The sequence below is a fragment of the Apostichopus japonicus genome, chromosome 9 (assembly GCF_037975245.1).
Source record: "Apostichopus japonicus isolate 1M-3 chromosome 9, ASM3797524v1, whole genome shotgun sequence".
NCBI classification, from domain to species: Eukaryota; Metazoa; Echinodermata; class Holothuroidea; order Aspidochirotida; family Stichopodidae; genus Apostichopus; species Apostichopus japonicus.
This window is the reverse complement of record NC_092569.1, coordinates 17234311-17257117: the sequence shown is the minus strand read 5'-3', so window position 1 is coordinate 17257117 and position 22807 is coordinate 17234311. Positions and strand designations below refer to the sequence as shown.

The following is a 22807-nucleotide window of genomic DNA, read 5'->3' as shown; positions in this document are numbered from 1 at the left end:
CGGCTTTATCACATGTTAGTAATTATAGCACAATGGCAGCCAAGAAGAGATCCGTAAGTTATTTACTTCACTGCTGTATTAGGCCTACTAAATTTTATTTGATGCATGCAGTTATCAAAGCGACCCATGACTGTGAAAGCAACATTATTGCAACATTGATACATTTTACACGCATTATTCCTGAGGTTGCCTCCGTGGGAATTTGCCTATGCAATCGGATAGTAGACATAAACAAATCAGTGGAAATGTCTCTGGCGTAGTAATATACTACTAGGTTCATTCATGAAGTGCGGCCCGTTTATGTCTATGTGAAGGACAGGCTGGAGGCAAACCGCAGAGTTATAAAAATTGTGAGCGTAAATAATCCGCTCTTCCCGGCTTGTGCGGGGTTGGTCGGGATTAAGCTTCTTAGGGAATATAGAAAGCATGAATTTCCCCTTTTTTTCCGACGCCATTTTGGGTTTTTTTTTTTGGGGGGGGGGTTACGATAAACTCCGTATCTCCCTAACCCTCCCTTCTACAAAGACGATATTTATTTCATTGAATTCTTATTGACATTCTAATTCGTAATAGGCTATATTTTGCTCATTTCGATGGACTAGTTGTGATAAAAATGCTACAAAAAGTTAATTGGCACAGGCATTCGACAAAATGATCTGCTACAGCATTCTACAAGTGGAAATACTGCATCATCTGAACTTTCCTAAACTCGGTTAATGTTTTGAAACACATCGACTGCAGTGACATCTGAGGACGCATAGCGATGTGAGTCGTTATGATCGCTTGTTATACCAGGTGCACTATTGTTACGATGACACCAATGCTGAAAGCCAGTACGGTGTTGTGAGGAAACCTGTCAGATCACTGCCACTCAAACCTCCTCCTGCTCTCTTCTAACTTGGCATTGGTAAACTTGAGAAATAATAAACTATGCTCGATGAAATACAACATTACCTGCCTGCCTCCTGTTTCGGCTCCTCTGCTTATCAGCTTTCGAACCTACATTCATCCTATCATGTCCGCATCGATTGAATTGGATGCCGTAGTTTTTTTGCCAAATTCGATCGAATGACATATTTAATTCCCAACGTCGTGTTTCTTTGTTTATCACCTATTTTATGCACTTTTTCGATATTGAAAAGTAGGGCAATCTTACTGTTATTCATATTGAGCAATAATAATACCACTGCCCTTATCGTTCAGAACAACTATGGGAGAAGATATATTGAATGGCCTTACACTGATGGCTATCCATCACCACCATGACATCAACCTGGAGTCAGCCGCTGACAAGTTCGTCAACGCAAAGCCAAGACGTTTGAAGTTCGCTACCTTTCTGTCAAACTAAAGGCAGATAGAGAATCGAAGCGTTCAGTGTGTAATGAACTTAAAACTGTACTTCTGTTGAAATGAAAGAATGTGGGGGATCGCACAATAAACAGATAAAAGTTATTTATTTCAGTCTCATCTCAATTATTTCAATTTGTAAAGCATACAGCAGATATCACATCATATCAGTGAGCATGAAAATGACGTACCACGATGAACGGCCTTCAAACTGTCTACATGTGTAGTGTTCGTTTTCGGAAATATTTGGTATCTTTTCATTTCCTTTAACGAAGTTTTATAGTAGCCGTTATAAGAGACTTTAATATTTGTACACCAATAAATTAACTGTGTCTGAATTTTCGAGAATTTCCTGACCAACATTCTTCATTATAATTCCCTCTACTCGTGCAATTTTGACCGGCCTGTTACGGGTTGAAGGAGGTTTATCTATATTGGTTTTCCATAGATGAAATTTTGTGCAACATTATGGGTATGTTTTAGAATTGATGTTATTCACGAGAAAAGTAAATTGTCAATTCTGAACAAATAATGGGCTTAAAACCTTGAAAAGTGGGGCTGACGGGTATTGTTGGCCGCGACGTAGAATCACCTACAAAAGCAATGATCCACAGGAGATGCGATGAGGTGTGACTGGTGACAATCTTCAAAATTTTATGGATGAAAAAGAATTTATGGGAAATACTTGGCTCTCAGGCAAAAGTGTACATCTGGTTGTTCATTTTCAAGCCCGAGAAGTACCATTTCCGACGATCTAGATAGAGGGGAGGGGGGGGGGTGGGTATCAAAACCATAATTTGTTTTTGTATCTGTTAAACGAGATCCACGTAGTATGTACTTTTTGAATCAAACTGACATACGTAGGCTTACTTATACGGGGAACAATATCAGAGATTGTTGGTATTCGACACTCCATTTGTCTTCTCTGCCAGAGACTGAAAGATGGTCTATGAAGCAATTTTCTCCCTGCCCTTATCAAAATATAACAAAATCGTTTCTAATTATGTTACCGACTATTTCAACATTGAACCTTGAATTTTCAGGCTCAACTTCTGATAAAATGCTTCAGTATTGGTTGAATATAGTTACACTAAACTTTTAAAAAAAAGGTATTTCCAGTTTATCATCGGGTAGTTTATATTTATATTATCCTCGTGTATTTTTATAATATCATATAAATATATATATATATATACACTATACTCACAAAACAATGAAGTAATATATGATATTTCAATTGAGAGAATATATCCTACAATAAGCTTCAAATGATCGAGACTGTTTACCTCATATCTCATAGTTTGTAAATATCGTACGGAAACGGCCTGTCTTTTATCAAGTCGGTTGCTAATGAGGATTAATTTCGGCCAATTTTAATTTTAACATGGTTTACATAAATGGTATAAAAAATGAAATAACGGAGTTCGTTCTGTTTATTGTAGCACATTGTGTACAAGTTTATTCTTCGAGCTAAGTAATTTTATTTGCACGATTTTTTGCCGAAACACAACTTTATTTTATTGACATGTTCAGATGCCAATAACGAATCCCCCTCTTCCCGAAAAAATAATAGTATTAATAACATACTATCTGAAATGCTCATTGTAGAACGAGGGAGCGAATCAAGAACTCTATGAACATCTGTCTTACATATTGGGAAAATCCGGCGGTATGAGAAATATACCATACATCCTGTTTTGTAATTACAAATAGCGGCTCCTTTTAAAGACGATGTGTTAGCCGGTAGATGATATCCGCTTATTGAACGTTCGTTATATTTCATATTATATTGGTACAAATTGGTACAAGTATTTTCAACCCTGGTATTAATAAAGAAGGAAATATTTGGCTATATTTACCTATCATTTCAAATCAATTTAAAAATAAATATATCGTTATGACATTCTTCATTCAAAATAATATAAAGTGCGTTCCACCTATTCATTAGTTATAACTATTCGTTGCAAATGATAGTAGCGGTGTAAGAAATTCCAGCAATATTCAATTACTATACAGAGCACACATTGCGCTTGTCTTTGTCGACACAGATTATTGCATTATGTGTTGTTACGTTTCCCGTTGTTTTGATTACATTTTGCGTCAAAACATATCTGGTTAACATAACATTTTTCGTCAATTATTACATTTTACATCGTAAAAGATGTACAGATTGTCTTGGTACACCGTGAAAATATATTTTTGGAATCATCTACAATGTGTACTGAACTAAAAAAAAACTTTAACCTCTACAATAGTTATTTATTTATAAATCTGAAGTTTTCATACAAGATATTTCAATGTTGATTTTCAATAAATGTTGACTGATTCACAGATTAAAGGGTATGTTGATAATCTGGGTATAGTTAATAATTTCGCGGGTATAAAGCATGCTTGCTTAAGTTACCTCAGAGGAATAGCAGTATCATCAAGCAGTGTGCTCATGTCGTAAACATTCAAAACTGGGTTCACACTATTATTCGTTGTCATTCGTAACATGAAGCCCATGAAAGGACTTACCAGTTTATTCCACTTACTTTATTATCTCAACTGTTAATAAGTATGTCATTTAACTATACCTCAGTAATATATATCGTGCGAAAAAATTACGACCATAAAATTCAAAACAGACCGATTTTATACATATTAGGCTTACTTCAAATTTTAGATACATGGGAAAAGCAACGTCGTATCAGTTGTAAGTTTGAATTTTACGTACGGTAGTTATCACATGCTGGAATATTTCGAACAAAAACGATCGAGAATGTAGACATTTTCTCTGTATTCACATTTGATGATATCTAAGATGATATATTATTCCATTTCGATACCGCTGTACTAGTAAGGTGATCAGCTTCAAAATGCACCATTTTACTTGTTTTTTTATGAGTAAGGATTTGTTCCCATGGCTCAAGAAAGAAATTGTATTTTTAAACGAAGATGAAACACGATATCGTGTTCTGCTATATTGTACTAAAGTTGACACAGGCTGATCTTATTTGGTGTTCAAATATGACTTCATGTTAACAGAAGTCACTGTCAAATATGACTCTATATTAACAGAGGGCGCCAACGAACTTCAGTATTATGGTAGAATATCAAATATGGCTGAACAATGTCTTCAAAAATGTCGGCGTACCACAACCATAATTGTTCCATTGACTTATATCCGCGGTGGACCCGAAATTGAGCTTGCTGGATCCCATTGTAATATTCTACCCAATCCACAGGGCCATAGAACTAATGGATGTACCTACTTCTTGATTGGCTTCTGACTGCTAATGAACGGTAATATTTTAGGGGTATGCTGATTTCCAGCTTGTATACCACATCTCACTATAGTAATAGTTTAGTCATCGCCTGGCCAGACTGGACAGATCGAGGTTTACATTCTATAAATCAGGAAGGTCTACATATGTTCTTTCTGATTTAATCTAGTAGCCAGATCGGAAGTTAAACTTTTGCGAATGAAATAGAAAATCTATCAAGGACTTTCTCCTGGTGTTTGTGTAGACTCCCCACAATCCGCACTGACCTCCCCCCCCCACCCCACCCCCATTTCAAGCCAGGAAATGGTACGTTTACACAAAGAATAGTTAACTTTTATATTGTTGGGGATTTTCAAATACGCATATGTTTTTAGATAGACTATAACATTCTTGTTGTGCTTCAATGACAGTCATTTACTACAACCCGTGTATCTAGTACCATAACGGTACGGAGTCTAGATTTTTACTTCTACTAAGTTAAATTACCAATGTTATTGTTCGGTAGTGTTCTTATTTTTACGCTAGGAATTATTTCCGTTTATCATTAACTACCCCAAAACAATATTCTGCACAAGGTTATAAACGTAATAAAAAATCACGATTGAAGAGAGACAAATTTATGTGTGTCAACGATGCAATTTTATTTTGGAAATGATAGTTAGCTTTGAGGCCGTTAAGTAAAGTATCTTACAATGTAAATATGCAAGTATGCATACGTTGGTATCTACAAGTTTATCTTTTCTTTTGTCAATGATACGACATTGCTAAGTAGATAAGTAGCCAAAGTACCATAAAACTGTTCACGTTTGCAGATGTTGGCATCCATCTTTATCTTTTGTGTTGTTGAGGCTACGAATTTTCCCTTGTGGTATATCGATGTGATGATGTACTACCAGCATAAACAGTACATGGTAATACAGGGTTGGGTTCAGTTGCACAAAATCTAGCAACGTGCAAGTATACATAATGTAAGCCGTTATATAATTGGTAGTGTTCAAGAATCATCATCACATGAGATGTGGTAATGTATTGCATGACAGGCAGATAGCCAGCGTTCGCGGTATGATGGAACAAACGAATCTTTAACACCATCCTAAGGGTCCGAGAGCTAATGTTTCATGATACTATGTAGGCTCTAACCAAGCGGCAGAAGCATATTTTTTTGTAGTAGGAGAATAAGATTTGTTGTCGTCCATGGAAGTGTCTAAGAGAACGCTTGTTCTTTGCATAGCTGGATAAATACATATTAACATGACCTATAGGTCTTTATTTCAAAAATAGTTAAAGGATATGATTGCGTGTTGAGTAACGTGTAACATAACAATTACCTTACATATCAATAGTCATAAGCCAAATTGGCCTGTTTCCTCGAAGATTATACACGTGATGAGGTTCACAGCACTTATTAATATTAATCCGACGTCTGCCATCTTCAATCAGCTGGTTAGCAGAACGACGAGACAATTTGGTTAAGTTGCATATGCGGACGGCCTGGTTTGTGTTTGCAGCCGTACGGTAAGCCATACAGTACATCCGAAGTAAGACCTTCACACCGCACAGCGTGTCCGCACCACTTTAATACCTAATATTTTGTAACTATTCAAAGTTAGTTTTATAAAGTAGGACTAGGCTTAACTGTGTCGTTTATCAAGATCTGTAAGTAAATTAAACAAACAAATGTTAAATCCTAGCAGGATCTTCCTCAGAGTCTGACTGACAAGTAACAGTAACATAAGAGACAAATACACACATAGAATACAGACAGGTTAATGAGCAATGTAAACACAAACGAGATATGAGTAAGAGGATTAGTAGATAATGGATGGAGAGAAGAAAAAACTAACAGGGGAGAGGCGAACTATAGAGGGACAAAGATAGGTTGCAGGTAAGAGGGTAAGGAATAATCTGCAGATAGACAAAGATCAAATGTTAATTTTCCATTTTCACAAACAAACGTTCATTAACCAATCATGAATGTGGGTGGATTATGTGTTGGGGTAGGGTGTGGGTACTTCCGGTGGCCGGAATTGACCGCCGTCTGAACAGTAATCCGGTATTCCAATGCATCCAGTTACTTCATTAAGTTGATCTGGTCAGTGTCTTGTTGAGACAGGTTGCCACCTTTTTCTTTGTATCATTGCATAAATTAGGGAAACAATGTTACCCTTTGATAACATATCTGATTAGTGTCTAATATTATGAAAAATAAGGATGAACATATACAACAATATACGTAATTTACAGCGTACAGCAGAACGGTTTAGAAGAAACAGGGTTGAATAATGAAAGCATTCCACTCGTAAATTTCTACCATGACAACCATCATATCTACTGAATACGTCCTTTTCCTCTAGAGGGAGAGCAACACGCCTAATTGTATTACGCAGCCATTGCTTCTTCCTGTGCAATGCATCGTTTATTTAAAAACTTAAAATAGTAATGACACTTGTTACCCGAACGTTTATTTAAATCCAACCTTTAATATAAAATATCCACAACATATGTTATGGCTGAATAAAACCTTTAACATGTTTCTTCAGTAACGCGATGAACGTTAGTTCCAAGCGCAAGGAATGATCGTTAAAAAGTCGATACGTCTCGATTAATAATTACGTAATGAAATGTATACCTCCCATTGGATAATTATGTGAATGTTCTCTACTATATCTATGGCGCGCAGAGCCAGGTCGACTCAAGGAGGACAATTATGTCAAGAGGCTCTTTGTGAAGGCTTCATGATAAAAATCAGAATACGCTATTATTTATCCGATATCTCTCGATAACCTAATGTGACCCGGGTCCCACTCTGCATAACCTGTCCGCTATATCAGATCGATGAAGTATGAATTGCCACGTGAATTATTGTGGATCTTCTATCAAACGCAAGGCAGATATATCGACGGATTTTAATTCAGATGGTTTCATAGACAATAGCTTTCTATAATGATTAATCACATTAATGCTTTCTTCTACCAGTGCTGGTGAATATTGTGGAAAGTACTTTGTCACTATATCGACAATTTCTTGCATAGCAGGCGTTTCAAAACTCTCTATAAAGTAATGTTGTGAATCCTTTAGAGTCACGTTATTATTATGAACGAACACCAATTTGTCGCCAGAAAAGCCAATCATTCGTACATTTTATGTGGTAGAATGAGCAGAACGAAGGAATACTATAACAAATTAAAGTAGCAATGTCAACAAATCCTGATAAACTTAATGCCTTCCCAGTATTGTACTGTATGATTATTTCCCAGAGTTGGCTAATTTGTTCAAAAACTTCACCAAATTGTGATCTTTGGTATTAAGTCGTACGCGGTATTTAAAAACACCGTCTCAAGCGTTGACGATCTTTCTTTCACTTAGATCAAACCCGTTCAACAGAGACTCCTCTGTGAAATCGATTGGGACAGCCAGGTGCATTTGATATGTATGATTGGCTTCTACTAAATGTCTACTTCCGGGATTAGTGAGGCCATGAATGAGTAACGCCCCGTGTACATTATATATTCCCGTAAAAGTTCTTTTAGGTCCTCTAACAATAGGGACCTTATATCCCAAGTGATTCGATAAGGCGTCCAAAAATGAACTGAAGCAAATATGTTTTCCTCCGTGGCGTGATATTAAGTCTCGTTTAATCTTTGCGAAGAAAAGGTTGGTGTCATCATTATATTTTCGACGAGGGTCCGAAAGGAAAGGAATGTTTTTCTAAGGAATACCTTTATAAGTCTTAAACGAATGGTATTCAGAGTTGCCAGTTTATCTTTGACCAATGCGGTATGAATATCAAGAATCTCAATGGACTCATATATGAAAGTGAGGGCCTCCTGTTTTTTTTAAGGATATCCATTATTTGTGTAAAATATATTATGAGGAACCTGTCAAAAAGTAAGAAGAATCAATTTAAAATAAATTGAGGTTCTGAGGTTTAAAATTAGCTGAATCTTTCCTGATACCTATAAACTACTTTCTTGTGATATCATATTTACAAGTTTATGAAAGGTTATTTTAATTTGAGAATATGACCGAAATGAATTCCAACATATTTTGTATCCATTTTGTCAAATACAACCAGTTCATCAGTGAAACATCAACAAGCTGAGAAGAAAACACCATACAAACTGCCCTTCTTTTATGGAAATGAGATCTTGCTGCTATCAAATGCTAAAATATATCGTATATTTATACAATATAATTTATAAAGAAATTGCCAAAAAAGCAGACAGAGAAAAAAAAATTCAATGATATTTTGATGATGTAAGTTAACTGAATTCTTTCATCTGAAGACTCTTGTACTTCACTTTAAACCGTTAACTGATTATTTTAACTCAATGCTGTTGTTTACGTCTATAAATATAAACAAGGACAGAATAGGCCGATTTATAATTACCTGCAAGGTCCGTGAATGGTTCCTCCTATTGGTGACAACTTCTAAATGCACCTTGATGTGAAATGTACGACGGCCTAGGGCATGACTGGTTAATATACCACAACATCCAACTTGATTGTTAACATTCGTGTAGTGGTATAAAAGGTAATTGTCATCAGCAGTACCAGGGTAATGCTACATATTATTAGACACATTACACATTGTAGACACAAATGACAGTGGCGAGAAATGTGTCAGTATAAAGTGCGGTTGTGTAGGTCAATGTTGTATCATGTGCAAAATACTATTTTTAGCATGACCCCGGTTTCTATTATCAATAGATAATGGTCAAAGGTGGCGTAAGCGATGTATTTGTGTCTTTGTGGTTCTAATCTATGGAACACAAACAGAGAGCCGAATGTACGTACGTATGAAAGCATCGATTGAAATTAATCCCAAGAACAAAAATCACAAAACACAATCGTACCATCATGAGAAACGTTACGTAGAAGAAAATACCTGCTAATATTATGATAAGTATGAAACCCATTGCATATTATATATACGATTATAAGATATCCACAACCACAGTGTCCATGTCTCAGAATGCTAGTCCGAAACCTACATGCATGTGCCGGTAAAAAGATATACTTGTCAGTATGTAACATCCAACTATAAAATAAGTGCATGAAAATACGGTGTTGTCCACAGGGACATAGGTAAGATTTTTGGTGTAGAAGCGGGGAAGGCAATTTTCTGTCCCCATTTTCATGCACTTAGCGGTTGATCGCCGTCCAGAGGGAGGGGAATAAATTAATAAACACAATTTGGAAAACAAAAATTTTCCGAATAAGGCTTTGATGCAAAATGGTGCTAAAATTTCCATTTTTAACTACAGTCGAGTACTAAAATTTTCTTTTTTTTTTGTACAGAAAGGATAACATAAAGTGCGCACCTCCGCGGTCAAAAACCATTCGGTATATCACGTATCGCCAAAAAATAGTATGTGTATACAAATATATACCCACTCAATGCAACCGCGCGCATATAGCGCAAATATTTCTGAGGTGACCGTTCATGACATTCTCTAAGTGCCCCCCCCCCGCGTTGCTCTCCCCACAGTCAGCCCCAGGTTCGAGTAAACTGATATTTCACCGTCGCCCATTGCGTCCCCAACATTTTATGTGGGGTGCACTCTGCTGGCTGGTAGTCCATGAATTTCGTAATTTTCTGAGAACGGAGTAATTTCCCTTATGCTTTGTTTTGATGTGTTACTTTCCAGTTTTCTGCACAAACATAAAGAAATAAGTAATACGACAGTAAATGGATATATAGCAGGTGTATTTGTGTGATCACTTCCTTTACATAAAAAAAGGGAACAGGGGCTATCACTTCTGATCTATAGAAATGTGTGCCCAACAACGTCGTATAAGTAATTAGTTTGAATGTAAGAACAACTTACTGTAAGAGTTACTTAGCTATTCCAACTGAATTGTTTCGAACTAAAACGATCGAGAATTTAATACATGTTCTCTGCATTTACATGTTATATTATCTAATATGATATATTAATTTCCATTACTCGTGCTGTCATAAGCTTCATGATGCACTATTTTGCTTGTGTTGTCACTAGCTAGAATGTCTTCCAATGGAAGAAGAATTGCATGATTCTAAAGATGCAATAAAACCAAACATAAAACAAGAAGATGAAAAACGATATTGCTATATTGTACTAAAGTTTGCACAAGCTAATCTTATTTGTTTTTCAAGTATGACTTCATATTAACAGAGGGCGCCAAGGAACTTCATCATGTATATTATCCCCAAAATGGCTGAACATTTTGCTTACAAATTTCGGCGTATCACAACTATAAATGTCTTAAGCCCGCTGTCGGCCTGAAATGTAACTTGCTGGATAACATAGCAAGTTTCTAAAAAATCCGCTGGCCATAGCACTTATAAATATACTTACTTCTGTTTACTTGTGATTGGCTCTGTGGAGCAATATGCTAATAAACGGTAATATTTGGATGGTACGATGATTTCCAACTTGTATGCGTATACTCTTCATTGTTTACAACATTGTTGTGCTAGTTATCTTCATCACCTGGCAAGACTAGACAGATCTATATTGGCATTATATTAATCAGAAAGTTCTTCATATGTTCATTGTTATTTAGCCTAGGAGCCATTTCGAAGGCTAGATACGGGTGTTTCTGTAGACTTCATCCCCCCCCCCCCCCTATTCAAACCTCTCAAAAACGGCACTTACACACATATTGACAGCAAATTCCTGTCATCAGAAAGCAGTTTTTTCATAAACTATAACATTCTCGTTATGCTTTAAGAACGTTCATTAAACACAACTCATTTATCCAGATACCATAAAGAATTTCAGTTTAGACTTCAATATCTGCTACGTTGAATTACCACTGTTGTTGTTCGGATGTGTTTACTTGTTTACGCTAGAATTTTTTCCGCTTATTAGCTTCCCCAAAACAATAACCTGTACAAGATAAGAAACATAAAATAAAATCACTATTGAAAAGAGGAAATTATAGTTAGTTGTAAGAGTGCTAGGTAGAGATATCTTACAATGTAAATTTGCAAGTAAGGACACGTTAGCATATATAAGTTAAGCTTTGTTTTGTCAATGATACGACATTGCTAGTTGTTAAGTAGCCAAACGAAAGTACATATAATTATGCACGTATGCACATTTTTGCATCTGAATTTATCTTTTGTGTTGTCGAATTTTCGCTTTTGTTACATCGATGTGATCATGTAATAACCAGCTTAAACCCGACATGTTAATACAGGGTTGGGTCCAGTTCCACAGAATCTAGCAACATTCAAGCAGACATAATATATGCCGCGTAAGCGTTATATAATTGGTAGTTATCAAGAACAATCATCGCGCGGGATGAGGGGCTGTCTTCTTTGACAGGCAGAAAGCCAGCTTTTGTGATGTAGGGAAAAAAAAATTTCGTCACTACTTTAAGAGTCCGAGAATAGCAGGTAATAATAAACGATTCAGGCTCTAATCTAGCGGGCAAGGATTTATTTGTACTGGGAGGATAAGAGTTGTGGTCGTCCTGTGGAGGATCTTATGAACCGTTTGTCATCTTCCTTTGAGAACTGTTGTAAAACGGACACTGCTTCGATGCAACCCGGTGTAGTATTCTGCAACTTTCGAAGAAATGTTGAAAGATTTTCGACTGCATATATATACTATTAAAGGAATACGTCAGGAATGTTTGTAATTTTATGTCTTTTAGTAGAGAGGCGTTGGTAAGCAGGCGCGTTTCCAGAGGGGGGGCGTTGGGGGCGCGCGCCCCCCGGGTAAGAAAAAGAAGAGAGAACAAAAAGAGAAGAAAAAAGGGAAAAAAGAGGGGGAAAAAGAGGAGGAGGAGAGGAAGAAAAAGAAGAAAGAAAGAAAAAGGAGAAAAGGAGGGAGTAAAAGAAAAACGCCAAGACACCTGGAAGAGAAAGAGGAACAGTGACATCATTACAGCGCTGATCCCTATTATATGACTGATCAAGGATTTCGGAAGCGGCGTGCGCCTCACCCTATACCATCGTCAACTCCATTTTTGACGTTTCCATTTTGTCCTCTCTCAATAATGTATATGTACATATATACTATATATGGTCTATCATAACGCGTGTGTGTGTATATGAAACCTGCTATGAAACCAACTGTGGCTGGTCTCGAACTCGACCGTGTCGTCGGGGAACATGACGCGTTTCGGGATGGGGGCGACCGCCCCCACCCCCCCCCCCCCCCTTGAGCATATTTTTTTATGATATCGTTAGTAATTTCAAAAAATAAAATGCTTAGATGCAACTTACAAGGCTGGGGAAGTGTCATTTCTAGCGATCTGGGAGGCATTTTCGGCCAAAATTTGCTTGTACGCTTCGCGCCAACAAATGATCCTGCAGGGTAGTGCCATTTCCAGCGATCTGGGAGGCATTTTCGACCAAAAATTTTCTTGTACGCTTCGCGCCAACACATGGTGGCGCTACGCTTAGATAGTTTGCCTACAGGCTTCGCCCCTCACTTGGCAAACTCCTGGCTACGCGCCTGCTCGAATTTGTAAAGCAAACAGCAGATATCACATCATATCAATGAGCATGAAAATGGCATTCAAAGATGAACAGCCTCAAAACTGTCTATGTGTGAAGTCATGGGCGTGCGAGCCCAATTTGATTTAGGGACTGTAACGACTTGCCCGGAAAAAAATAACCAAAAACATGTTAATGTCAATATCACATAAGCCAGCATCGGTTACTACATCGTATGGCATCGTGTACCGTACGATCCGTGAAAGTTTCGCAGTATACCGCGGGATGCTAATGTAAACAACAAAATATCTTATGTAGATGGGGAAAACCTTGAAAAGGGGGCTGACGGGTATTGTGGGCCGCGACGTAGAATCACCTACAAAAGCAATGATCCACAGGACATGCGATGAGGTTGAACATGATTTGTGACTGGTGACAATCTTAAAAATGGTTATGGATGGAAAAAAAACTATTGGGAAATACTTGGTTCTCAGGCAAAAAGTGTACATCTGGTTGGTCATTTTTAAGCCTGAGAAGTGCCATTTCCGGTGGTCTAGGGGGTATCAAAACCAGAAAATTTTCTTCTACGCTGCGCGCCAACCGATGGTGGCGCTCCGCTTAGATAGTAATTGGCGCCCCCCGGGTCAGAAAACCCTGGATACGCCCCTGGTAAGTCCCCTGATTTGTTCTGGGGGTTAAACCCGCCAAATGGGTACGTAGTTGAGCCATTTTTCTACCCTCCGTATCGATTTTAAATGTTAGTGGAGAAGGGGTGGGGAGGGTCCCAAATTTGGCTTACATCGGTTAGGGGAGGGATTTAAGGAAACAATTGTTTATTTTGGTAAATGGAAAATTATATTATTTCCACTATTACTTTCACATATGTTTTAGAACTTCAATGTTTGCGACAATATCGATTGCCCTTCCACGCTTCGTCCCCTAAAATTAACTGGTGTACGAGGTTACTTGTATAAATCGTGTGGGTGTGTATGTCAAAATGCCCAATACTAAATAAGAGTGGAAAAAAGGAATAGAGAGGGGAGATGACTTGATTCCACGAAATTATTGGATTAATTTGATATCTTTATTAAAGGTTGCAAACCAATTGCTTACCGTTTATTTAACAGTACGAGCACGTTGTATGAAAATAATATAGACAGCGGAACCTTAAAACTAACATTTTTAGAAAGTGGAAATTCATTCCTGTATCCTTACCTGTTTCAACTTTTTATAAGTGTCTTATCCAATAATTGGGAATAAACATGTTATACTAAAAAAAAATTAAAAAATTGCTATAATTAAAACATTTTTCAAATAAATTAAAGTTCAATAAAAAGAGAACTGTATTTGGCTGTTTAGAAACTGTACTAATTTTACATAACATAGTAATTTTGAAAGTCATTTTATTTTAGCATAATCCTAAATCAAACAGCCATTTAACGATCAGATGACCAACACATTGGACATGTTTTTACAGTATGTACCGTATGGAAAGATATTCAGCATGTGTAAAATCCAAGGCAGATATTCCGTTCATGTCTAATTTTGTTCCTTAAAAAAAAAAAACTTTCTTTCAGGTAAATCCCAGGAGGAATGAACTTTATATAGGTAAAAAGTATCCAAGGTTTGGAATTGAAAAAGAAATAAAAGTTAATTGTTACCTTGTGTATTTCTGTACCTTAGAATTAAACTATTTGGAATCCTTTTAGAAAAATAATTATTTAGTGATTTTAATTACACTATACATACAATAAGTAAGTACTGGATCATAGTTGCAACTACAATGCAGCATTTCAAATATTGCCTGCACAATTTACAGTAATTAATATATGCCTTTTGAAAGAGTCATACAATGTAAAGTTGCTATTGTACACTGTAACTACTGTAAATCAGTATTCCCCCTTTTATTTTTATCTTTTTTACATTAGCATTGCAGTAAGAAAGCAAAATCAATCAAATATGTTTGATGCTGAATTGATTTGACAGAGCCAATCATGGCTGTAGTAAACCTGAGAATACTGTTTTGTGTGTTGTGTTTGGCAAAAACATCATCAAAATAGCATGAACTGTGTTGTATCTTTGCTGTTTCTTTTCTTTATATGTATACTTTGTAAAATTTACAAAAGTTTCAAATATAATACAAAGTTGCTGCCCAATGTTCATATAAAGGAAGCTAGTTCTGCCTTTTGGGAACCTGAGAATATGTACTACTGGGTCTGTAGGACATGAATTGTTCACCAAAATAGTGTACCTGCATTGTGACCTTTTCCTTTACAGCATACCATGGTGGAATTAAGTCAACCAATTAAATAATTACAGTTATGTTGTTTAACAAAACTATTTTAAAAAATCACTTTGAAAAGCTGATATTTTAACAATGAAATATACTTCTTTTTTTCAAATGTAGGAAGACATCTGGTTGGCCTGTTCCTTTGCTTCTAACATATAATACCATCACCATAGATTTAAATGTAAGTTTCACCTCATCTATTTGCAAAAATAAATGTGTCATTCTTGGTATAGTACAATATTACCAATTTAGTATTTTTTAAATGAAAAATAAATCATTCATTTGGAGCTCATAACTATATAAACCGTAACACACAACTCCTTGGTTATCAATCTAAACACAAACAGCTTGGGAGTGCATTAGAAATATGGCTTATAATTGTGCTGTAATTCCAATTTAATATAATATTTACCTTTTATTATCATAAGATATATTTTAAACAGTACTTTGCAGTCCCTTGTTTCAAATAGATATGCCAAGCTGTTCATTTTTTACATCAATCTGAGGCTACTTCTACTAAATTCTTGATGTTTCACAATCAAGAAACAACTACTTTAATTTGTTATAACTTATCAAAAAAGCTTTCTTGAAAATTAGAAAATAGTCATGATGAAAAGAAATTAATGAAAAGAAATTGCTGAAATCGATTCTGACATTTTATTAAATTATCTCATTATTATGGCTGTCCTTTGAGTTTTATATTTTATATTTTAAATGCCAATTTTTGTGTTTACAAACCTTTTGTAATTACTGGCTTGTGAATTTAAAGTAGTCCTGAAAACTGTTGTTACAGCACCTTTACAGATTATTCTCGTACCCTCTAGCAAATAAGATTATACAATATTTACAGTAAGTGTTACTGTTTTGTCTCAAATGTAAAGTCGCTTTTACCATACTTAAAGATGCGCTTAAAGTAAAAAAAAAAGTAACTTCAAGATTTGTAAAAAAATTCCAGACATTCAGCCATTGTAAATTAGACAATTAAATGGCTAAATAAGGGAACAAAATACTTTGCAGGTAGTATTAAGATACTAGTTGAAGTAAAATTAGTAGTGTTCAAATTTATTTAGTTAGGTAAGATTAAAACTGATGACCTTATATTAATTAAATACACTTATCAGGTGTTTTATTTTTATTTGGATATATAATCTTTCTATTTTATTATTTAATATTATATCTAGTGTTTTCTGCTGTGTAAATCTCCAATTATTTGAAATGGAAAAGAAGCCAGTTCAGGATAATATAATGTCAGTAGTCTCAACATTCAAGAGAAAATATTTCTGCCCAATTTTTTAATCAACTAAGCTATACATGTAGATTATTTATGTGTGCAGTACTGTACTTATGAATGCTTCTTTTGGGTGCAATGTGTATACAGTATACACTGTTTGTTTTTGGTGTTATTCTCTCAGGTTTAATTTTTTATCTTTCTAGTTTCATTTTTCCCCTCCATTTTCTTTCTACATTATTTGTATCTTTTTTAATAACAATACGTTTTAAATTACAGCAAGAGATATAATTGGACACAATTGAAAAAAGCTACTTCCTCTCTACACTAATTCCTATCGACCAATTAGCGACAGTAATTTGCTATCGGACTACCGTTACTGACCAATCACTACTGGTTAATACGTTAACTTCACTGTATCATGTTGGTGCCATTTTGCACAACGGTCTCTTAACTGGCGTTAGTTATTGAATTTTCATTTAAGTTATAATACTTTCAAGAAAACATGTGCTTATGCCCTTCCGTGTTTATTTGACCAATCCGTATTCGGGAACCCCTTACAAACTACCATAACTTGTGTATGGCAATATAGTGTGAAACATGTGGACATTATTTAGCCAACCCAATGGAGTTTATGCACTACCATATCTAATTGACCAATCACAGGCAGCTAACACACATCATTTTGACATGCTGAGTACAAGATTTACCGTATTTATGGTGTTTATGCTCTTCTGTTCTGTAGTGGACCAATCGCAGCCAATCTGTACAATCAGCCTTCTCAATTGCTGAAAAGACTGAACACTAAATGGCTATTATCCTCTCCCTTACATAATCGCCCAATCAAAGCTCGTACAGTAAACTGGTCTAGACATCTGCTATGAATATTCATCACTATGCAGCTTGGTCATAGTCCAAGCATCTCCATTTCTTGTTTCTCTGATCTAGGATGTACTATTGCAACATCAAATGATACGGATAAGAAAGGGTTACGTCTGATCAGGAAATATCACTGTACACTATCATAAGATCTGGCTGTTAGCATTTTGCAGTGGCATGAATATCTGGGTGCTTTATCAACTCTGTAGCAATTTTGTTTATGTTTTTCTTTAAATCAGGATGTAAGACCTGAGATGTATTTTAAGTACAGATGTCTGTTTGGGTCTTCTGTGTTGATCATGTAAGCATTCAATTACAAAACAACAAAAAATAATTATTTGCAAGTGCTCCTCACAGTGTTCAGAAGAAGTAGAGGGACAGAGAGGGGATTAAAGGAAATACCCAAATGGATTAATCTAGACTTGTATTTTAAGATCAAGTTGCTTGCCAAGCCAATGAAGTTGATATCGTAGAAATGAATCTATTCATCTGTCTGTCTGTCCATTCATCCCTCTGTTCGATTATGTTAAGCAACTGTTGCCCCCAGTTACTTACTGTATGTGTGATCAATGTGCTTATGTGCATCAAAATTGCCCAAGTTGTTGTACATGTCAAGGACTTCATTGGGTGTGTTCACAAAAGTAGGTCAAAGATCCTTTGGGGTCATGATAAGGTCCAAACATGACATTTCAAAATGTTTCCGTTGGGGAATTAATCTGAACAGGAAGGAAACTTGGTAGTGGACAGATCTAAGCAGTTCTCAGAATGTTATTAACTTGAAAATAAAACCTTTCTGTCCAATACTCAATCACACACTTACATCATTGAGGTGATACAAGTATCAAGCATTGCCAGTTTATCACTATTTATTTATATTTGATCGTGACTTTTGCATCATTTTGCATGTATCCCTATAGATCAGGGTTGTCCAGCCTACGGCCCGCGGGCCACAGTCCTGCCCGCCGCAGGGTTGCGTCCGGCCCGCCAGAGATGCTCTACGGTGCGAAATTTTAGTGAGCAGATTTATTGATAACAATTTGAAGCTATACAATCAATCATTCGAACCTTCTGGGTCAATAAAACTGCATACAGGTCAGTTTGTGTGACACTCTCTCCCCGTAGGGGGGGGGGAGGCGGTGGCTGAATTTTATTCATCTGTTTTATCAGGAAGGAAATTAAATCAGTGTGCTCTGCGCGCAGTGCTCACATCTTGTTGCCTTGGGCTTCGGGCAAAAAATCGAAAATCGAGCGTAGGGTTCATGCTGCCCCCTCCTTCTTCATAATCATTCCATGTGTCCCCCCCCCCCCTACTGCAAAAGGTTGGACAACCCTGCTATAGATCATATTTAAATGAGATGTTAAGAATGGTTCTCATAATCATACTAGGCGAAAAGTCAATATTCATCCCGTACGGTCTGTACATAAGAATTATTTCAATAAAATTACTGTAAATTAGTTAACCTGGATTTGTGTACATTATTCAACCTCAGGTTGGTTGTAACCATGCCAGTCATCCTTGCTCCATCTTTCACAGTTTTTCTTACTCCATCATTCTCAGTCAAAAACATTTTCCTGTCGTGACTGTTGTTAGAAGTACTTTGTGGAATTAAGTCTCTACTGGTTTGCAGTAACAATGCAACTAACAGGAAATTCTGTAAAAAGATACATTGTTTTTCATATAGACTTCAAGTGAAATGTTAAAAAGAAATTAATGTCAAATTCATACATTTTTTTTATATTTTATATTTTTAATATTTACTTTAATTTCCATTCTTTCATATGCAAGATATATGATTAAGTTTCATTGCAGAACTACCGTTTCGATATTCTTTCATAGATAAATGGATTTTAGTCAAAAGGTGGTGTATTTGTGTGGCGTTTATGAGCTACCGTAATGTTGAAATACATTTACGATGGTGGTATTTGTGTTTGAAAAATCTTGTAAATGGAAATTATAGAAAATTAATGATCTACGTCTAGAAGACAGCTCTGAATAAAATTGAAATCTATTTGTATCAATTACTCGCATACTGTTTTTCACTTTTGTTTGAGTTCCCAGATGCGTCCTATTTATTCATTATTAGTCAGGATTAACAATGTTTTTAAATCCCCCTAGAACAAACACAGAAATAAGATATGACACATATATTGTAATTTTCGGTACCCCTCGGACATTCGTCAGCAATACTAGACAGTGGGATGAAAAAATACAAAATGTAATAATGAAAGTATGACGCTAGATAAGTGTAAGTGGCATTGCTGGAAATAGAACCAAATAAACCATGACTATACAGTAAGCAGATTAAGGAGCAAAGAGTAGGAAGAACAGATTACATGTTTGTAAAACTGATAGCTGTTTAGTGGTCCCAAGTCTTTGTTGAGGCTGGTGATGTGAGACTTAATACGAAATATCCAATCGATTGCTTTTCGATTACGGTCAGATACAAATTTGAAGGTTCGACGAATTTAAAATACATTTTAGGTATTTGAGAGAATGTTTATGAAGATTGAAATGTTCGGAAACGGGGAATCCTGCAAAATTATCACGAATAGTTTTTTTTTTTGTGATTATTAAAACGTAAGCAGAACTGGTAGCCTGTTTCACCTACATAATTCACCCATTAACAGCTATCAGTTCTACAAACATATGTAATTCGTTCGGCTGAGACATTGCAAACACGCCTATAGCGCAAATATTTCTGAGGTGACCGTTCATGACCTTCCCTTTAAGTAAAATTTGAATGGTGCGATGTCCAACTTGTATGCATATATTATTATTTTCTTACAACACTGTTGTGCGAGTTCTCGTCATCACCTGGCAAGACTGGACAGATCTAGATTGGCATTCTATTAATCAGAAAGTTCATACTTTCATTCTTATTTATCATAGGAGCCATGTTGAAGGCTAGATCTTTACAAATGGAATATAAAATGGGTGTTTTAGTAGACTTCCTCATCCCCCCCCCCCCCCCTGACGCTATTAAAAAAAAAACGGCACGTATACATTCACTTGGAAATGTTCATAAACGCAGCAGATTCCTGTCATAAGAAAACAGTTTTTATATAAACTATAACATTCTCGTTATGCTTAATAAACGATCATTTAACACAACCCATTTATCCAGATACTATAAAGATTTTTAGTCTAGACTTCAATCTCTACTACATTAAATTACCACTGTTATTGTTCGGAAGTGTTTCTTTGTTTATGCTAGAAATTCTTTCCGCTTATTAACTTCCCCCAAACAATTATCTGTACAATATAAGAAACATAATAGAAAATCACGATTGAAAAGAGACAAATTTATGTGTGATGCAACTTTCTTTTGGAAATTATAGTTAGTTTCTAGGTTGCTAGGTAGAGATATCTTACAATGTAAATATGCAAGTATATGAACACGTTGGCATATATAGTTTTATCTTCGTATTCTCAATGATACGACATTGCTATAGGTTGTGAAGTAGCCAAACGATAGCACATATAGCTATGCACGTATGCAACTTTTGGCAACTTGTTTTTATCTTTTGTGTTTTCGAAGCTACGAATTTTCGCTTTTGTTATATCGATGTGATCATGTAATAACCAGCCTAGAAACGACAGGGTAATACAGGGTTGGGTTCAGTTTTACACAATCTAGCAACATTCAAGCATACATCATGTATGCCGCGTAAGCGTTATATATATTATTGATAGTGTTCATGAACAATCATCGCGCGGGATGTGGGGATATCTTTTATATATGACAGGCAGAAAGCCAGCGTTCATGAAGCAGGAAAAAATAAATATTTCGTCACTATTTTAAGAGTCCGAGAATATAAGGTCATAAGATATGATTTAGGCTCTAATCTAGCGGGGCACGGATTTATTTGTAGCGGGAGGATAAGATTTTTTGACGTCCAGGGGAGGGTCTAATGGGACGTATGTCATCTTCCTTTGAGAACTGTTGTAAAATGGAGGGTGCTTCGAGGTAACAAGGTGCTATATTCGGCAATTATTGAAGAAATGTTGAAATATTTTGTACTGCGTATATTTACTATTAAAGGAATACTTCAGAAATTGTTTTTAATATTCGTTCTCCCAGTGGAGAGGCGTTGGTAGGGCCTCCTGACTCCTTCTGGGGATTGAAACCGCCCAAAATGTACGTGGTTGAGACCTTTCTCTACCTTCTGTAAACATTTCATTGGGGCGGGTGGGGGGGGGTGGGAGTATAGGGTTACCAAATTTGGCTATCATTGGTTACTGGGGAGGGATCTCAGGAAGCAATGTTTATTTTGGTAAGTGGGAAATGATATCCATTCCATCAAGATACATTTTGTGATAGAACTCTTCCACGCTTCTCCTCTAAACAAAGGTGGGGTGAATTATGCCCCCTCCCTTTGGTTAACCACTTGTGTACGAGGTTCCTATTGTAAACTGTGTGTGTGTCAATATGTCAAAACCTAAATAAGAGAGGAAAAATGAATGGAGATGGGACGTTGATTCCACGAAATGATTTGAGTAATTTGATATCTTTAATAAAGGTTGCATACCAATTGCTCACCGTATATTTAACATTACGAGCACGTTGTAAGTTGATAATATAGACAGCGGGACCTTAAAACTAACATTTAAGGGAAATGGAATTTCATTCATGTATCCTTACATGTTTCAACTTTGCAAATTTCCGTGGAGGCAGATTTTTCTGACACCTAAAGTCGTCTGGTTAAGTGTCTTTGAGAATAAACTTGTTATACTCAAACTGCTACCTTACATTTAATAAACACATCTACACAACTGTACATGGTAAATTCTCGCACAATGTGTAAATATTTCCGCAATGTGACGTAACACGCATCAGTCTTTCTTGACCGACTGGAAGTTTCCATTGTGGATGGGTGCCTTTGAATCCTTATCTTTTAAAGATTGACAGACGGTATCTTACTACGAACAAGAAGAATGCGATCTGGCTGCGTGACATTATTTTACAACTTTGTAAATACTCTTCAGGTCTTCCGTTGTTTTCAGGAACATCGAGGATATTTCTTACCTCTGGAGATACATTTCATTTGAGTTGTCATTCATATTAAGCCAAGACATTCATAAATATGGAGCCTTCCGTGACTGTTCGAGCAATATTTGCATTCTTGTGCACAACAATGGTCGCCTTTACGACATCGGAAGAAACGGTGAGTTAAACATTTTACAGTTTTCTTTCTTGTTCTTTATAAATCGTTGCGTTCAACTTTCGTTCTTGCTTGTTAGATGTTCCAATAACCCCCAAAGTATGAAGAAAATTCAATTGGTTTGTTACCTTTTCTACAATTTTTTAAACAACATTCTTGTTTTATTGGCCTGTGCAGTTAGAATATAGCGACTGAAAGTA

General features: G+C 36.2%; 1 protein-coding gene across 2 annotated transcripts in view; it reads left to right on the top strand.

Moving 5' to 3' along the window:
• LOC139973653 (uncharacterized) overlaps positions 1-22807 on the top strand; it is a 40478-nt gene that overhangs the window by 9529 nt on the left and 8142 nt on the right. Inside the window, exon 1 of one of the 2 annotated variants that reach the window (XM_071980473.1) lies at positions 22469-22610. The exons of the other annotated variant lie outside the window; for it this stretch is intronic. Coding sequence (XP_071836574.1) covers positions 22530-22610 — 81 coding nt within the window. The 5' untranslated portion in view covers positions 22469-22529. Of the gene's footprint in view, positions 1-22468; positions 22611-22807 lie in introns of those variants that run through there. 2 annotated transcript variants of the gene reach the window in all.